The 18,542-nt window shown below is 41.2% G+C and overlaps 1 protein-coding gene across 3 annotated transcripts in view; it reads left to right on the top strand.

Annotated features, from left to right (window-relative positions):
* The window catches only part of FBXW2 (F-box and WD repeat domain containing 2), a 29,902-nt gene extending 11,892 nt beyond the window's left edge, over positions 1-18,010 (top strand). For all 3 annotated transcript variants that reach the window (XM_032164994.2, XM_032164993.2, XM_032164992.2), the window contains exons 4-8: positions 3,166-3,360; positions 5,488-5,621; positions 9,216-9,302; positions 10,535-10,704; positions 17,336-18,010. In XM_032164994.2, coding sequence (XP_032020885.1) covers positions 3,166-3,360; positions 5,488-5,621; positions 9,216-9,302; positions 10,535-10,704; positions 17,336-17,624 — 875 coding nt within the window. In that variant the 3' untranslated portion in view covers positions 17,625-18,010. The remainder of the gene's footprint in view (positions 1-3,165; positions 3,361-5,487; positions 5,622-9,215; positions 9,303-10,534; positions 10,705-17,335) is intronic.
* Positions 18,011-18,542: the final 532 nt, after the last annotated feature.

The following is an 18,542-nucleotide window of genomic DNA, read 5'->3' as shown; positions in this document are numbered from 1 at the left end:
ATAAATATATGTGTGTATGTGTATGTATGTATGTGTATATATAAATAAAATAAATGTATGTGTATATATAAATAAAATATATTCCATGTATGTGTCACATTTTGTTTGTCCTCTCCCCTGGTTTTTAACTGCCTTCTTGCCTCTAGTTTTCCCCCTTTCAAACCTTTTTCCATGATATAGCCATAGTGATCTTTCTGATATGCAAATAAGGTCGTAGTTAAACAACCTCCTAACCCAGTTCTGCAGCCAAACCTTGCCACTATTTCACAGTCAGACTGAACTGTTTTCATAATCAGTGTTCATGTTTTAGGCAGTGTTTTTTGACAAGCATTGTAAATAACTCCTAGATGGTTTTTTGAATGATTCCAAATAGTTCTTTATGACTTGATCCCAGTTCCTTTTCAATAATTTTTGTGTTGTATATAGAGATCTTTAATAGTTGCTTTAATAGGTATATACCAGGGATTGGCAAACTGTGGACTGTGGGCCAAATCCAGCAGAAGAGAGTAATTGCAACTCAATAGGTCAAAGTCTAAAATACTTACTATCAGGCCTTTTACAGAAAAAGTTTTGGTATATATTATTCCTTTGTTTTGTTTTGGCCTGGCTAATTTATTCATCCTTTAGATTTAAATTAGTTAAAACTTAAAGGCTTTTTTTTTTTTTTTTGCCATGATATTCTTTCTTGAAATAGTCCTATACCAAAGCCCAGCTTAAAAACAAAAGAGGAGTGTAGTTGAAGAGCCAATCATGCCAGTTCCTAAGGCATGTCCAATTGCGTGTTAGAGCATGGTCATAAATTCAGTGGAGCCTCGTCTGAGACGTTTTCTCTTCTTGTCTGCTCCTTGTATTTGCTATGGGCTTTTGTAGTGCCTACCAGCTACTATACTGAATTATTATTGCTTGTTTAGCCTTTTTGTCTTCCCAAGTAGACTGAGTGCCATGAGAACAAGAGTCCTGCCTGACACAGAAGTTCTATAAATATATGTTGAATGAATGAATGAGACCCCAGTTGAAAAGTGGTAACCAAAACCAAGCTCATAAAGGACCTAAAATGATTTCCTTTCCTACTCTAGCTCCTTAGGAATGCAGTCACAACATGCCTAAGCTGAAGGCCTTAAAGACTATCTAGGCTTATGCTCTCTGGTACAGTAGCCACTAGCGCCACGTGGTTTTTGAGTACTTGAGCTCTGGTTAGTCCAAATGGAGGTGTGAAATACTGGATTTCAAAGACTTACAATGTAAAAGAATATAAAATATCTCAATATTTGTATTGATTACATGTTCAAATGACATTTTTGACATACTGAGTTAAATAAAACACATTTAATTATTTTAACACATTTCCTTTTTTTTGAGACAGAGTCTTGCTCTGTTGCCCAGGCTGGAGTGCAGTGGTGTGATCTTGGCTCACTACAACCTCCTCCCGGGTTCAAGTGATTCTCCTGCCTCAGCCTCCTGAGTAGCTGGGACTACAGGCATACGTCATCATGCCTGGCTAATTTTTGTATTTTTTTTAGTGGAGAGAGGGTTTCACCATGTTGGCTAACATTTCTTTTTTTTTTTTTTTGAGATGGAGTCACTCTGTAGTCCAAGCTGGAATGCAGTGGTGTGATCTCAGCTCACTGCAACCTCTGCCTACCGAGCTCAAGCGATTCTCGTGCCTCAGCCTCCTGAGTAGCTGGGAATATAGGCGCGCCATCATGCCCGGCCGATTTTTTGTATTTTAGTAGAGACGGGGTTTCACGATGGTCTTGAACTCCTGAGTTCAGGCAATACGCCTGCCTTGGGCTCCCAAAGTGCTGGGATTACAGGCATGAGCCACTGCGCCTGGCCCAACATTTCTTTTTTAATGTAACTATTAGGACATTTTAAATTATATCTGCAGTTTGCATTATATTTTCTGTTGGATAGCACCGTTGTAGACCATTGGCTCTCAAAATATTGCTGATGAGTTAGAATCACCTGGCAAACTTTTAAGATTATTGGACCCTGCCCCCAATGTTCCCAGGTTAAACTCTCTGAAAACAGGGACCTGCCTGTGTGTTTTGATAAAGCTTCCCAGATGATTCAGTTGTATCACATGGCCATTGAGAACCAACCAAGTCCTACCCCTCTTTTTATACAGAAGGAAACAGTCTAAATAGCAAAGTGACAATAAATACAGTCTTTATTTCAGTATGCTGTCATAGTTTTCCCAGGTTAAAATTCATACTCTAGCTCTTTCATAAGTGATAGATATTTTTCCATTGTTTCAAACAGTGGTTCTTGACTAAAGGTAGAATTGTGGCTGGCTTTAGTCATTTCAGCTTTTTAAAAACTGGTCATTTGGTGCTTTCCTAGGATACTGTGCCATTATCATAGAGACTGTATTTAGTGGATTCTCAAAAATGTCTTTTTATTTGTTGAGGCTTATTAAAGGGTCATTGTGAGAATGAATTAATCATTAGGATTTTAAACTTAAAGCAAAGTCCTGAATTGTCACCATGATTAGTACAGAATTTTCATCAGAGGCAGAAATAAAGCCAACTTTTCCCTTCAGAATCTTAAGAGGCTTTACAAACTCTTTGTTGAGTTGTGAATGTCTGGAGATAATTTATCCCAGGTTTTCCTTGAGGTTTCTTCCTTCACATATTTCAAGATGACTGGAGCAATTAGCAGTTAGCTTTTGCAGAAGTTCTGAGGTTTGTCTTTGACTTGCCTTAGAGTGGAATATATTTCAGCAAACACCTTTAGTATTTAACAATCCTTATTTGTTCAGAACTCTTGGGTAATGGACAAGCATCCAAGTGTAAACATGCAGTCATGTGTAATACCTATCTATTTGAAGTCAAATCAGAGAGCTCATGATAGCCAAGGATTTATGAAATTTTTCAAGTGGAAGCACCAAGGGATGCTTTTAGTCTAATGCCCTTCTGTAGCCTGAAAAGTTAAGGGAAAGTGTCTCACCAAAAAGCTTGGATTCTGTCCTAGTGCTTTTGACTCCGTTTTGGTGACTCTAAGCAAGTTGTGTTACTCTCTCCATGCTTTGATTTCCTCAGTGGTAAAGTAGAGTGCTAGAGGAGGGGACCATTAATGTTCTTGAAGAACACCATGATTTTGGGATTGATTTTCCTTCTTTAGTGTGTTTGTTTTCTTATTAACCTCCCTGTTTTTCTCTTGAAGGGTCAGATGACTTGTCTGCAAAGCTGTGGGATGTGAGCACAGGGCAGTGCGTTTATGGCATCCAGACCCACACTTGTGCAGCGGTGAAGTTTGATGAACAGAAGCTTGTGACAGGCTCCTTTGACAACACTGTGGCTTGCTGGGAATGGAGTTCCGGAGCCAGGACCCAGCACTTTCGGGGGCACACGGGGGCGGGTGGGTTGCCCTTTTTCAAGGGTTTTTACAACTTAGCCTCATCCTTTTAAGCCAGGAGCCAAGAATGTGAAATGCTTTTTTTTTTTTTTTTTAAATTTAACTTGCTTTTTTCAACCCTCTTTCTTAGTCACTGCAGTTATTTCCCTTTATTCTAGTTACTCTTATTTCGAATGTTTTACCCAGTTTTGCTTTTTATTGCTTTCTTCTATGTGTGTACCCTTCTGGTGGGAAGGGTAGTTTTCATTCTCTTTCTGTTTCTCTCTCTCATTCTCTCTCTCCCCCCTCCTGTTTCATTTATATCCTATTGAACAGACAGTCCCTTGGCTTTTATCAGATTCCATACCTCTAAACTGAGTAAATCCTACTTGTGTAAATTCCACTTTATTTGTAGCATTAGGGCTGAAAGTTCTTTGGTGTGATGGTGGTTCCTAGATTGTGTGTTCTACACAGATTACATCCAGTTTGAGCTTGGTTGACAGTTGATTAAAACAAGCTACCACCTAGAGATAAGGCGAAAGAAACATACCTGAATGTTTCCTAGTAAATGTATAGCAGCCTTATTTTGCAAAAACTGGTCATTTGAATATAGCCTTGAGATTTGAGCTTCTCTCTCTGTTGCTTTTTTTTTGGCGGGGGGTGGGGGCGGGGGGGCTTTGTGTAGAAATTGAGCTATTTCCCAGCCTCTTGTGTTGAGCAGCTCCCTTCCTTTCCCCCATTTACCCACTGCTTTAGCCTCTGAGAGTCATAGTCTGTAATGTGAAGCATTACGTTTATGAGCAGCCTTCCAAAACTCCCTTAAGAGGTTGGGTCCCTCTTTCCCAGTAACTTGTATTACTGTAGACCACTCATCATACAAATATGATAATCTTGCTTCCCCACCAGACTAAACTCCGTAAGGACAGTGATCTTATCTGTCTCGTTCACCCATGTGACTGGAGTTACTTGCACTGTATCTGGTGCTTACTGATTCTTTGAAGTAAAACTAGCCGTTAGGCTAATAAAAACACATATTTTTTGCTTCATTTTATTTGTCCTCCTATATACTCTTCTTCAGTCTTTGCTGTCTGCTACCACTTGTTCAGAAATTAATATTTGAAGGTGCATGTATGCATGGAAGTGTATGTTAAATTGAGTGTTATGTTCCACAATGTTAAGATGTACCATGACTTCCAGGTGATTTTATTCCCGATCAACTTTGAGAACCCTGCTCTAAAAATTTTTATTACTGTTGCCTAGACATTGCTGAGGTTTTTCTTAACTTCATACTTTTACTATTCCCTCTGCCTGCAGTATTCTTTTTTCTTTCCTTGATAAACTCTGCTCATCCTTTAGGGCCCATCTCCAATATCGCCTCTTCCCTGAAGTCCTCCCTGATACCCCTGGGCAGAGTTAGTCATTCTCCTTGATGTTTCCCTAGCAAGAGGTAAACATTTATTTTTTTCTGGGCTTCCTCCTCTACTCCCTACTTAGACTGAGTTCCTTAAAGGAAGAATCAGTGTCTTCATCTCTGGGTCCCTAATGTTCCTTTAGAACTGGTATACATTTGAAAACAAATATTTGAGTACACACTATACAGCATACACTGTTTTTGGTGCTGGGGATACAGCTGTGAAGAAATTCAGACACTTTTGAGTTAATGGCTTAATCTAACCTTTTAGATCCTTGTTTTTGTTTTGTTTTTTCTGTCTTTACATTGGGTTTTCTTGAGTCTGGGTGCTGTTTTGCAGCTTCTATTCTGTATATTTTGTCTTACTGTTAGTGTGTATCAGAGTAGGACCATGTACGTTTTGTTTTCCTGCATAAATTAGATAAAGTATTGTGTAGTATCAGGCAGGCAGTCCTAAGAAGGAATGCCATTATCTCCAACACTTGTTTTGCCTCTCACTATAGCTACCACAAATAAAAGAGATTGTATTATTCCTAGGACTTTCCACCTTAGAATAATAAGCTATAATAGTAAAAATTTTGAAATAGTTTTAGCAGAAAATTGCTAGTTGAATAGCATCATTCTTACAGTGTCTCTGGTTGGGAAATTATATAATTGGGGAAAATAAACATTATTGAACTCTATTATAAAAGACCCACTGACAGAGACATGTTTTAACTTTGTGTAATTATATGCACTAGTATTTAGTGTGGACTACAATGATGAACTGGATATCTTGGTGAGCGGCTCTGCAGACTTCACTGTGAAAGTATGGGCTTTATCTGCTGGGACATGCCTGAACACACTCACCGGGCACACGGAATGGGTCACCAAGGTAGGAAGACTTAGAAGAAGTCTCCTTCTTATCAGGCTTTTTGAGGGAGGGGGTGGAGGATGGTAGACACTGCCTTATAAGTGTTAGGTGAGTCATAAGATGGAATTGCTGTACCTACAAAGCATAATGGTACACAACAGTGACCAGCAAGTAGAAGGTACTTAATACATGGTGTAACAAATAAATGACTTATGGACATGGAAAGATGCCCACAATATATTAGGTGGATAGAGGGGGCAAGTAAAACAGGTTACATACAAAAAAGTATGTAGAGTGTGATACCGGTTTCTGAATGTGTTCATGCATCAAAATGTTGAAGGTGGGTATTTCTGGTGGGATTGTGGGTGCGTTTTTCCCTTTAGAATAAACATGTTTCTTTTTTAATCAGAAAAGCAATTTTCATTTTGAAAAAATAACAAGAAGTAGGACAAAGAAAACTGTACAGGATCTTTAGTAAAATATTGTAATGTTTTCTTTTTTTAAAAAAACAAGATTGTTGTGAGGATCAAATGCAGTATTAATAATGGATATACCGGCCGGGCGCGGTGGCTCACGCTTATAATCCCAGCACTTTGGGAGGCCGAGGCGGGCGGATCACGAGGTCAGGAGATCGAGACCACAGTGAAACCCCGTCTCTACTAAAAATACAAAAAATTAGCCGGGCGTGGTGGCGGGCGCCTGTAGTCCCAGCTACTCGGAGAGGCTGAGGCAGGAGAATGGCGTGAACCCGGGAGGCGGAGCTTGCAGTGAGCCGAGATCGGGCCACTGCACTCCAGCCTGGGTGACAGAGCAAGACTCCGTCTCAAAAAAAAAAAAAAATAATGGATATACCACGCAGAAGCACTTTTCTTGAGTTTACGATCCCATTCTACGAGGGGGCTGAGGAAACAGGAGTAAGCAAAATAGACCTACTCCTCACCATGTGGATGATAGTCTAATAGGAGAAATAGTTTTATTAAACAATTTCATGGGTAAATATATCATTTTAAATTGTGTTAAGTTTTGTGAAGGAACAGTACAGTGTTCTATAAGACAGTCTAGGGCCAGGCACAGAGGCTCACACCTGTAATCCCAGCACTTTGGGAGGCCAAGGCAGGCGGATCACCTGAGCCCAGGAGTTCGAGGCCAGCCTGGCCAACATGGTGAAACCCTGTCGCTACTGGAAGTACAAAAATTAGCCGGGCGTAGTGGTGAGTGCCTGTAATCCCAGCTACTCAGGAGGCTGAGACAGGAGAATTAACTTGAAGCTGGGGAGGCGGAGGTTGCAATGAGCCAAGATCGTGCCACTGCACTCCAGCCTAGGCGACAAAGTGAGACTCTTTCAAAAAAAAAAAAAAGAAAAAGTATAGGAAAGTAATTAGTTCAGAGAAAACTTTTTGAGAAGGGGGTTAAACATGAAGAATAAATAGGAGATAGCTGTGGAAAGAGTAGCTGAAAGATTGTTTCAGAGGGTGCAGTATATGCACAGCCCCAGCAGGTGGAAAGAACTTGGAACATTTGATGACCTGGACATAAGCCAGTGGAGCCATGCTGTATGTAGTTGGGAAGATGGGCAGAGAGGTGGTAATCCTGTATGATTTATAAGGCCACAGTAAGTATGGTGAATATCATCAGACGTGTACTAGGAAGCAATCCACGAGTTCTGAGCAAGTGTCTGGTGCGATCTATGTTTTAGGAAAATTAACTGCTGAATGAAGAATGGACTAGAGTTGGGCACAAGTGGATACAGGGTGACCATTTAGGCTTTGGCAGTAGTCTAAGCAAAAGATTCCCATAACTTAGATTTTCCTGGCAATAATGAAAAGGGCACCCATAAAGGATATGTCTTTAAGGTAAAGCCACCTGGCTTGCAGATTCACTGTGGGAAATGAAGAAGAATCATTTGTTGTTGTTTTAATACAGACAGGATCTCACTCTGTTGCCCAGGCTGGAGTGCTGTGGCATGATCATAGCTCTCTGCAACTTCGAATCCCCAGGCTTAAGTGATCCTCTCACCTCAGCCTCCTGAGTAGCTTGCACTACAGCCATGTGCCACCACACCAAGCTAATTTTGTTTTTTTTGTTTTTTTTTGTTTTTTTTTGTTTTGAGATGGAGTTTCGCTCTTGTTGTGCATGCTGGAGTGCAATGGCGCGATCTCGGCTCACTGCAGCATCCACCTGCCGAGTTCAAGTGATTCTCTTGCTTCAGCCTCCAGAGTAGCTGGGATTACAGGCGCCCACCACCATGCCTGGCTAATTTTTTGTGTTTTTAGTAGAGATGGAGTTTTACTGTGTTGGCCAGGCTGGTCTCGAACTCCTGATCTCAGGTGATCCACCCACCTTGGCCTCCCAAAATGCTGAGATAACAGTCGTGAGCCACCATGCCCAGCTGCTAATTAAAAAAAAAAGAAAATCTTTTTTTTTTTGTGGAGATGGGGGTCTTGCTGTGTTACCCAGGCTGGTCTTGAACTCCTGGCCTCAAGCAGTCCTCCCTCCTTGGCCTCCCAAAGTGCTGGGATTATAGGCATGAGCCACTGTGCCTAGCCCATGTTAACTTTTTACATAGAAAAGCTATATAGTGTAAGGCAGTTTGGTGTTGTGGAAAATAGTTGATTGGGGCTAGGACACTGTTGGTGATGTCTTGGACAAGTTACTCCTCCTTCAGGACCTGAGCTGTGTCATCTGCTAAATGTTCCTGTGAACATGAAGTGAAATGCTGGGACAGCACCCAGCAAGGTGCCTGATACTTAGTAATAGGTCTGTTTCAGTTGAGTCTGCAGTCCAGACTTCTGAATGAGTGAACCCTGCTTCCCCTCTCACCTTAGGCTGATTGATTACAAAAATAGCTAGAACCCAATGTTTATAGACTTATTTCAAGTGCTAATGGAATGTTAGCTTTTATTTTGTTACTACTGTAATTTACATTGTTACTTTATCTTTACTGTAATTAAATGAGGTAAGATAATAGGTGCTTGTCTCCTGTTTTAAAGATCAGGAAACTGACTGAGTTTAGATGGTCTTGCCCAAGGTTGCAAAGTCAGCATATGGCAGATTCTGGTCCCAAGTCCAGTGCTTTTTCATTTATGATTCACATGGTTATGAAAGCAGATCATTTGCATCTACATCAGAGTGTCTATGGGCTTTTTTCTTTTCTGTTCCTTCTATTAAGTTACATTTTATAATTTTAAAAAATCAGTCCTAATGTTTGCTTCTAGACGAATGCTAAGATTAAATGCTGCCAATGTTTAGACAGGTTTTTTTTTTTTTAACCGTTGTGGTCTTGCTCTGTTGCCCAGGTTGGAGTGCGGTGGTGCAGTCATAGCTCACTGCATCCTCCAACTCCTGGGCTCAAGCAGTCCTCCCACCTCAGCCTTCCGAGTCACTGGGATTATAGGTGTGAGCCACCTCATCTGGCTAATGTTAGACACTTTTAGATACTGCTAATAACAGAGAATATTGTAGTAAAACTTTTAGTAGAGGTTAATTTGGTAATGGAGTTATGGCTTAGCTATTCTAGCGTATGTTAAGCTCATTTTCATATTTTAATTTAAAGAATAAAATCATTATAGGAGCAGCATTAAAAGGATCTTTCCGTAACATGGTTTACATTTGCAGGTAGTGTTGCAGAAGTGCAAAGTCAAGTCTCTCTTGCACAGTCCTGGGGACTACATCCTCTTAAGTGCAGACAAATATGAGATTAAGGTGAGTTTTTTTCTCCATTAATTTTCTTCATTAAAGAAAAACTGGAAAACATAAGAAAATGAAAGTGGTATGGCAAAGGGTGAACATTCTAGGAAGAGGAGGGGGAATGTCTTAGTCCAAGCCATTTTAAACCCACCGGAAGAAGAGATGATTTGCTAGCTCTATGTCCTATGTAGCTTCTTAACTTGGATTTGTAAATGAAAAAGAAATTCACATAAATTTATGTTCAGCTTATTCTTAATTTTGTTGTTGTTGGTTTTTTTTTTGAGACAGAGTCTCGCTCTGTTGCCCAGGTTGGAGTGCAGTGGCACAATATTGGCTCACTGCAACCTCCGCCCCCTGGGTTCAAGCGATTCTCCTGCCTCAGCCTCCCGAGTAGCTGGGACTACAGGCGCCCGCTACCACGTCTGGCTAATTTTTGTATTTTTAGTAGAGATGGGATTTCACCATATTGGCCAGGCTGGTCTCGAACTCCTGACCTTGTGATCCACCTGCCTTGGCCTCCCAAAGTGCTGGGATTACAGGCATGAGCCACCACGCCTGGCCCATTCTTAATATTTTTTTACATATCTCCTACCATCCTTAATTCTTAGATCTGAACTATGAAAACAAAAATATTTATTGTAATGAATTGCAAAGAGTTCAGAAAGTACTCTCACATTCTTACTGCATCTCTTTTTTTTTTTTTTTCTGAGACAGGGTCTCACTGTGTCACCCAGGCTGGAGTGTAGTGGTAGAATCTTTGCTCACTGCAACCTCTGCCTCCCAGTTCAAGTGAATCTCTTGCCTCAGCCTCCCAAGTAGCTGGGATTACAGGCGTGTGCCATCACGCCTGGCTAATTTTTGTATTTTTAGTAGAGACGGGGTTTCACCATGTTGGCCAGGCTGGTCTTGAACTCCTGACCTCAAGTGATCCACCCGCCTAGGCCTACCAAAGTGCTGGGATTACAGGCGTGAGCCACCATGCCTGGCCCATTATTGGATCTTTTATACTGTCCCATGTGATAGGCATTATCTTCATTGCAGTAGCTGGAGTTAAGAGAGATTAAATAATTTACCCAAGATTGCACAGGAAAATTAAGACTTGGACCTGTGATTCTTGGCTATAAACCTGGGGTCTTTCCAGTATACTTCACTTGCTATCTGACTTCAGCAAATGGAGACCATTTTAAGGACAAGCTTTTCTGTAGTGATGTGATCTCTCATCTTTCCTCATTTTCTTTTTTCTATAGATTTGGCCAATTGGGAGAGAAATCAACTGCAAGTGCTTAAAGACATTGTCTGTCTCCGAGGATAGAAGTATCTGCCTGCAGCCAAGACTTCATTTTGATGGCAAATACATTGTCTGTAGTTCAGCACTTGGTCTCTACCAGTGGGACTTTGCCAGTTACGATATTCTCAGGTAATGTTTCTTTCGACCTCACGCTTTACCTTTGAAAGCCTGCTGCAGTTCAGTAGTAAAGACAAGACTAAATGTTTGGATGTACCAGTCAGTAGCTGGCTTTTAGGAAGTGTTTACTGTATCATTTGTAAACAGGGTTATATATACTGAACATCTCAGACAGGAAAAATATTTTAGAGGAAGTAAGCAAATGAAAAAGAGTTACACATTGGAACGTCCGCTGCCTGACTGTGAGTCATGAGCCACTTCTTTCAGATTTAACATGCTTTTCTGGAAAATGAGGGGTGTGGATGAAAAGATCTTTCAGATCTCCATAAGTTCTAATATTTTAAGTTCTACTTCATATTCAGTTGAAATTCTGCATTGTTTTTACAAACTTGGTAAACTTTAGTGGTATCTAGGGATCAAGTGACCTTCTGTTGACTAGTAGAAAGACAGAGATACTTAGAGAAAAATAAAATTTACAGGGTTTCCCTCCAAATAAATAAATAAGCAGCAGTCCATAGACAAAAAATTTTGTGATTCACTGCATACCGTAGGCCCTTCTTGGAGAAGGACAGTATCTGTTAGCATATTTGGGGCTGATGGAAGCCAGTGCCATGTGGTCATTAAGAGAACTTCGGTGATAGACAAACCTTGGCTTAAGATGTGGTGCCATCTCTGATGGGCTGTGTGATTTAGTATAAGTTTCTTAACTCCTCTGTAGCTCAATTTCATCATCTGTAAAGTGACTGTTAAATGAAATGCTTGTGATGAGGACCTAGTATACCACCTGGCAGATCTTTATTAATAGTAAGTCTGAGAGGCTCCATATAAAGAAACCTGTTTGAATTTATTGAACCTACTGTACTTCACACCTATTGTGCACACACTAATTAATAACAACTCAAAAAGTTAGCGTCCCATAGCATGGTTCAGGACTTGGAGGAGTACAGAAAATTGAACGTTCTCTTCATTGTTTTTTTTTTTTTTTTTGGGACGGAGTCTCGCTCTGTCGCCCAGGCTGGAGTGCAGTGGCACAATCTCTGCTCACTGCAAGCTCCGCCTCCAGGGTTCACACCATTCTTCTGTCTCAGCCTCCCGAGTAACTGGGACTACAGGCGCCCACCACCATGCCCGGCTAATTTTTTGTATTTTTAGTAGAGATGGGGTTTCACTGTGTTAGCCAGGATGGACTCAATCTCCTGACCTCGTGATCCACCCGCCTCGGCTTCCCAAAGTGCTGGGATTACAGGAGTGAGCCACCGCGCCCGGCCTCTTCATTGTTTTTATGCATGACTATTTGAGGTCAGCTTGTGTGGATCTGATCACAGTAGTAACCACAAAACTTTGGTGGGCCACGTCTCTCTGATCACAAAGTTACAACCCCATTTATGTCTTCCTGGAATCAGACCAACATTTCTAACCAGTTAGGTTTCAGAGCTTTCAGAATCAGTTATAGAAATGATTGTTATTTATGCTTTGAGAAAAAAGACTGAAACCTTTCCTAGAAAACATCTGTTTAAGCTTTTCCTGTTGTAGGTGGGGAAACTGAAGCTGAGACAGGGTAGGGGCCTTGCCCAGCATTCCATCTCTCACTGTATTCCAACATTCATCCATTCATGCATGGCTGGATTATCCAGTAGGCATATACTTATGGTACTAGAAAGCCAGGGACACCAAAAACAGGGGAAAATAAAGTTTTGAAAGAATTTGATATTTTGTAAAGCAAAATATTCAAGTAATCACTATGGGAAAATCACGTCTTTTATAGTTTAATATTGTTTTTATTTTGAGTTAAAATTTTAGATGGGAAGGTGCAAAGGCAAGGTGGGCTAGAGATGTCATAGTTGTTTTAATGCTTAGCATCTCCAAAGGGTTTAATTTGGTCCCACGTCTGCTTTCTCATGTATGCTTGTGACTCAGAGTGGCATATAGAGACTCGAGTCCTAGATGAAAGTTGTTAGTTTTTAGTGTTTGAATAATAGTTTTAAATAATAAACCTGCAAGATCGTTTGCGGGTAGGAATTGCCAGGTTCAGATTTTTTCTCTGAAAAGAGTCTGTCATGTGTCTGCTTTTTTCCTCCCAAACACAAATAAACCAACCTCTGTTGAAACCTACTACAAATCCTCTGGCTTCGGTTGCTAGGACCAGGTAGGGCTACTTAGCTTTGAAGCTAATTGAAAAGAAGCAAAGCACAAATAACAGCATGTTACTCAATAAGTCTGAGATATGATGTGATTGCTTGAGTTAGGTTATCTCTACAGCATGTAAGGTTACTTAGGTTCAAGGACCCAGACTCTGCACAGCAGGGATGTCTGGTTCCATTTCTAAAGTGATCAAAGTGAAAGCCACAAACTTGTCAAGACCTGTGCTTTATTCTGCAACATATTTGTGTTTCAGTCTTTGAAATCAGCTCATCTTCACAGATCTTAAGCCCTAACCCGGTAGCCACCTATTTTTTGTGTTTCTGTTATGATGTGGGACCTACCAGACTTTCTAGCTGTTTTTCCTAACCTCCTTTATTTTCGTTTTTATTTTATTTTTTTTGAGACAGAGTCTCACTCTGTCACCCAGGCTCTGGTGCAGTGATGTGATCTCTGCTCACTGCAACCTCCGCTTCCCAGGTTCAAGCGATTCTCCTGCCTCAGCCTCCCAAGTAGCTGGAATTACAGGCACCTGCCATGACGCCCAGCTAATTTTGTGTATTTTTAGTAGCTATGAGGTTTCATCCTGTTGGCCAGGCTGGTCTCAAACTCCTGACCTCAAGTGATCCACCCGTCTCGGCCTCCCAAAGTGCTGGGATTATAGGCATGAGCCACTGCACCCGGCTTCCTAGCCTCCTTTAGATCTCTTTTGTAGGAATTTGCACTTGCCTTTGTTTATTTCACCACTGCTTTATTCTTTAGATACTCATTGAGCACCCACCTTTGTGTCGGGCATTGTGGTATGCATTGGGAAACAGCAGAAGTACTTACCAAACTCAGGGAAATTACTGATCAGCAGGACGGGGAAGACTGATGTTAAACAGCTAATTGCAAACAGGTTGTTTAATGTTTGGGTTAAGAGGAGCCTAGTACAGAGTACTTTGAGGCCCTGCCTAGTTTGTGGAGTAAGGGAAGGCTTCTAAGAGGAAGAGACGTTTGGGCTGAGCTCTAAAGGGTGAGTATAAATGCCTCAACTAAGTACCAGGAGTGGGTGTACAGTGAGCAATTTTAGACTGAGACACTAGTTCGTTCGAAAGCCCTGAGGTTAAAGGAGCCTCAGGTACATTTGAGAAATTGAAGGAAATTCCTTAAATGCATCAGCATGGCTAAAGATGGGAGCACAATAAGGAGCCATCAAAGAGTTTAGAAGTTGCAACAAGGTGATAACATCAGGTTGTATGTGAGGTTAACTGATTCAAAGGGACTAAGTAGATGTGGGGAGATCAGTAGAAAGCCGTTGGCAATAGTGCAGGCAAAAGATGGTGTCTTGGACTAGAGCTGTGGTAGTGCATATAGTAGTGAATAAATTAGAGAAAAATTTAGGGCATAAAATTAATAGATCTTGGTGATCGAATGTGTGATTTGAATGAGGAGGAGGAGAATTGGATGGTTGCCACGTTTCCTAGCTTGAGCACCTGGGTGAATGAGCAAGTAAAGAAATAGAAAAATCAGGTTTGACTAGGAAATTCAGTATTGGATAGTTTGAGTGTGAGAAACTTTGTCTTATTCACTGCCGAAATCCTGGTACCAACATTGGCTAGCTCACTTTAGGCTCTTAGTAAATATTTGTTGAGTGAATGAATATGCGTCATCTAAGTAGAAAATGAGGGATGAGTTATCAGTTATAACTCATTTGGAACACACATATTGGGACCTCTATTTCCCCTTTACTTGAAGTTAATCTGAACTTACTGCTTTCCCTGGGATCAGACTCCATCTTGTAAATCTGTTTATAAAGGCTCACACCATAGACCATAGGGAGTGTTCAGTGATTGATTTTGGATGTTCTCAAACGTGTCATCTAATCTAAATGTCTACCTTTTTTAGCAGAAGTTTCTTCCATTTTCAGTCTAGGAAGGTGAGCTCACGCTCTGCTTTTCAAGCAGGTGCCAGCACCTGTTAACTGTTTTCTTAGTTTCATAGAAGTGATGTCTTGTTGATATTCTTAGTATCATAGATTTTTTTTCAGATATTAATTATAAGAGCAGCACATGCCCATGAGAGACAATTTGTAAAATTTAGACAGGCTTTCAGTATTCTCTCAGTCTATATTGCCCAGTCGCATTTCTTCTTCAAGAAAGAGAAAAAATATTCTTCCAGGTCCAGCTGATAAAAGACAGAAAGATTTGCTCATTCCTTGATACTCCTGTTATATCCATTGGAGTGTTTGTGCTGAGCATGTTCTCACATAGTCTGGCAGTTATATGCTATGCCCTCCCCTTCTAAGGGGCAAAGACTACCTTGCTTATCTCTCTTCAGGGGCCCAGCCAGCACTCAGCACCTATGATACGCAGAAAACATTTGCATCATGTTAGCTGTATGACTCATGGCAAGATGTTTTAGTCTTGTTTACTAATATAGTGGAGCGAATACCTCTACCTAACTGCATTATGAGGATTGAGATAACACGCTGGGTGCGGTGGCTCCCGCCTGTAATCCCAGCACTTTGGGAGGCTGAGGCAGGTGGATCACAAGGTTGAGATGGAGACCATCTCGCCAACATGGTAAAACCCCATCACTACTAAAAATACAAAAATTAGCTGGGCATGGTGGCGGGCACCTGTAATCCCAGCTACTCGGGAGGCTGATGCATGAGAATTGCTTGAATCCGGGAGGTGGAGGTTGCAGTGAGCCGAGATCGCGCCACTGTACTCCAGCCTGGCGACAGAGTGAGACTCCGTCTCAATAAATAAAATAAATAAAATAAAATAAAATAAAATAAAATAAAATAAAATAATAACATAAAATAAAATAAAATAATAAATAAAATAGTACTCCAGCCTGGCAACAGAGCGAGACCCCGTCTCAATAAATAAATAAATAAAATAAAATAAAATAAAAATAATTTAAAAAGATAACATGTTAATTATGAAGTTTGGTGCCTGGCACATTTAAATGCTTGATAAATATTGAATGTCCCCCATCCTTCCTGATACGAGACTGAAATTGGCTCCTTTGTAACTCTTTGCCTCTGATCGTAGTTCTGTCTTCTAAAGCTTATAATGTCTGTCCTGTCTCTTACACATCTTTCACTATTCAGAAGTGATCCTCATATACAGTTACCCTATTCCTGCCAACTCTTTCCTTTCCCATCTCAGCTGATAGCCTTCAGCTGTTCTTTCCTCGTCCTGGTCTCCAGGTCCTCCCATTCTGGTTGCTCTCTTGGACCTATACTAGTTTGGTGGTGTCCTTAAAACCTAGGCTAAACTCTCCTCCCACAGGAGCCCCACCATATGTCACGGAGCAGCATTTGTCTACTGCTTGTCTGGTAGCTCTTAGTTCCTCCGAAGAGGACATCAACTTTTCTTGTTAATCTTTTGCTTCACTAAGGGCGCAGACAACAGAAGATAAGTTGTTTTTTGTTTTCGTTTGTGCTGCTGTTTAGCTAGATGTCTCCTAGCCTTTGTCATTGATGTCTTGGAAACTGCCTCTGAGAAAGTTTAGGGCTGTCCTCCCAACTCCCTAGTTTTCTCTGCTTCCCCTAGTTGTTTCTCCCCTAGTTGTTTTCATAATAACTTTTTACAAATCTGTTATTAATAAATGTTTCTAAGTTATTTGGGAAACTTTAAATATTTTCAGCCTTTACCGTTTTTAGAGAGAAATGCATTTGTTTGCTGCCTGCCGAGTAGAGTAGCACTTTAGTCACTTGGCTTTCAGATTTCTTCTGGGCTTCAGGGTGTTCCAGTATTCTAGGAGTTGATGAATACATCTTTTTACCTTGCCTTCTAGTTCTCACTGGTAACTGACAGACAAATTGTGAATCCTTAGCCAAAGCATTTACTCTGCCAAAGCATTACTCTTTGGTTTTCACAGCTTAAAAATAGATTGTTTAGTTAAATATTATCTGTAAGATCCTTTCTAGCCTGGATAGATGCTTTGTGCTTTTATAAACTTTTATCAGGCCAGGTGCGGTGGCTCACGCCTGTAATCCCAGCACTTTGGGAGGCCGAGGTGGGCAGATCATCTGAGATCAGTAGTTTGAGACCAGCCTGGCCAACATGGCGAAACCCCATCTCTACTAAAAATACAAAAATTAGCCAGGTGCAGTGGTGGCTATTTGTAGTCCCAGCTACTTGTGAGGCTGAAGCAGGAGAATCACTTGAACATGGGAGGTGGAGGATGCAGTGAGCCGAGATCGCGTCCCTGTACTCCAGTGTGGGTAACACAGTGAGACCTTCTCTAAAAAAAAAAAAAAAAACTTTCATCAAACATCACCTTTCCATTACATGCCAATATTATATTATGACTGAACCCCCCTCTCCCGCTCCCGGCTTTTTTATAAGTGGGCTGAGCTTTTTCTCCTTATATTTTACTTTTTATCAAAAACATTTAACTCTAAATTTGCTTGAATTTAATATTGGTTTTAAATATCTCCAGAAAAGATTACAGTAGCATAAACAGAAGCAAAGTTGCCTTTCACAGTCCCTAACTCTCATCCTTGTAGGATCATCAAGACTCCCGAGATAGCAAACTTGGCCTTGCTTGGCTTTGGAGATATCTTTGCTCTGCTGTTTGACAACCGCTACCTGTACATCATGGACTTGCGGACAGAGAGCCTGATTAGTCGCTGGCCTCTGCCAGAGTACAGGAAATCAAAGAGAGGCTCAAGCTTCCTGGCAGGCGAAGCATCCTGGCTGAATGGACTGGATGGGCACAATGACACGGGCTTGGTCTTTGCCACCAGCATGCCTGACCACAGTATTCACCTGGTGTTATGGAAGGAGCACGGCTGACACCATGAGCCACCACCGCTGACTGACTTTGGGTGCCGGGGCTGCGGGTTTTGGGTGCAACCTCTGCGGCAGCCGACTGCATGAACCAAAGTTCTCACCTAATGGTATCATCACGCAGTGCACAATCATTTATCTATGTTTGCCAGGGGCCAGGGCTCGGGGTGGGGGAGGGCTTGTTTTATTGACATACAACGCAGCATGCTAATGGGGTACACCATTGACTTCATTTGTACTTAGTTATGTTGGTCAGTGTAAGAAGATGCATTTTGGGTTCATCTTTCTTGAGTGGAGTATTGGTTTTAAGTAAAGAAAGTTAAATGATCCATTAATCTGCTAATTGGTTGCCTATGAAATCACATTGTCTGTTATTAAAGCTTTTTACCATAGCCTTTTTTTCTTTTGAAGTTGAAGCAAAGGTGCTATGATGTTGTTACAGCAACTTTTCTCACACGGGGTTTAGCTCTTATAAGAGCCAGTGTTAAAACTTCCACCAAATACCAGTTCTAAGGAAAGTCTGTCTTCCAGTACAAATCCAATTCTATAAATTGAATGTTAGCAACTCATTCTAAACCTTAGATCTTGGCAGAGTCAAGGTTGGCCATGTTTAAGGTGTGAGCGAGTTCTGTAGTTTTTGTTTCCATGTCGGGGAAGCTAGTCCCCGGCAGCCTGGATGACTGCACGGCGGTGCCCTGGTATAGCAGAAAAGAGCAGTGAGCTGGAAAGTTAGAGACCGGGCCTGTTACCCTGGAACTCTGCACCCTCTCTGGGTCCCAGCTTCCTTGTCTGTACAGCCAGGTATTAAGCTCAGTGATTTCTAAGATTCTTTCTGGTCCTTCACCTACTGAAATGTGTAAAAGTTGATAGTGTATTTTTGTCCGATCCCTGATTCATGGTTTCTTTTAGGTCGGATAATATTTA

The sequence above is a fragment of the Hylobates moloch genome, unplaced genomic scaffold, assembly GCF_009828535.3.
Source record: "Hylobates moloch isolate HMO894 unplaced genomic scaffold, HMol_V3 SCAFFOLD_10, whole genome shotgun sequence".
Lineage (NCBI taxonomy): Eukaryota > Metazoa > Chordata > Mammalia > Primates > Hylobatidae > Hylobates > Hylobates moloch.
The sequence above is the reverse complement of the archived record's forward strand: the minus strand, read 5'-3'. Positions and strand labels throughout refer to the sequence as shown.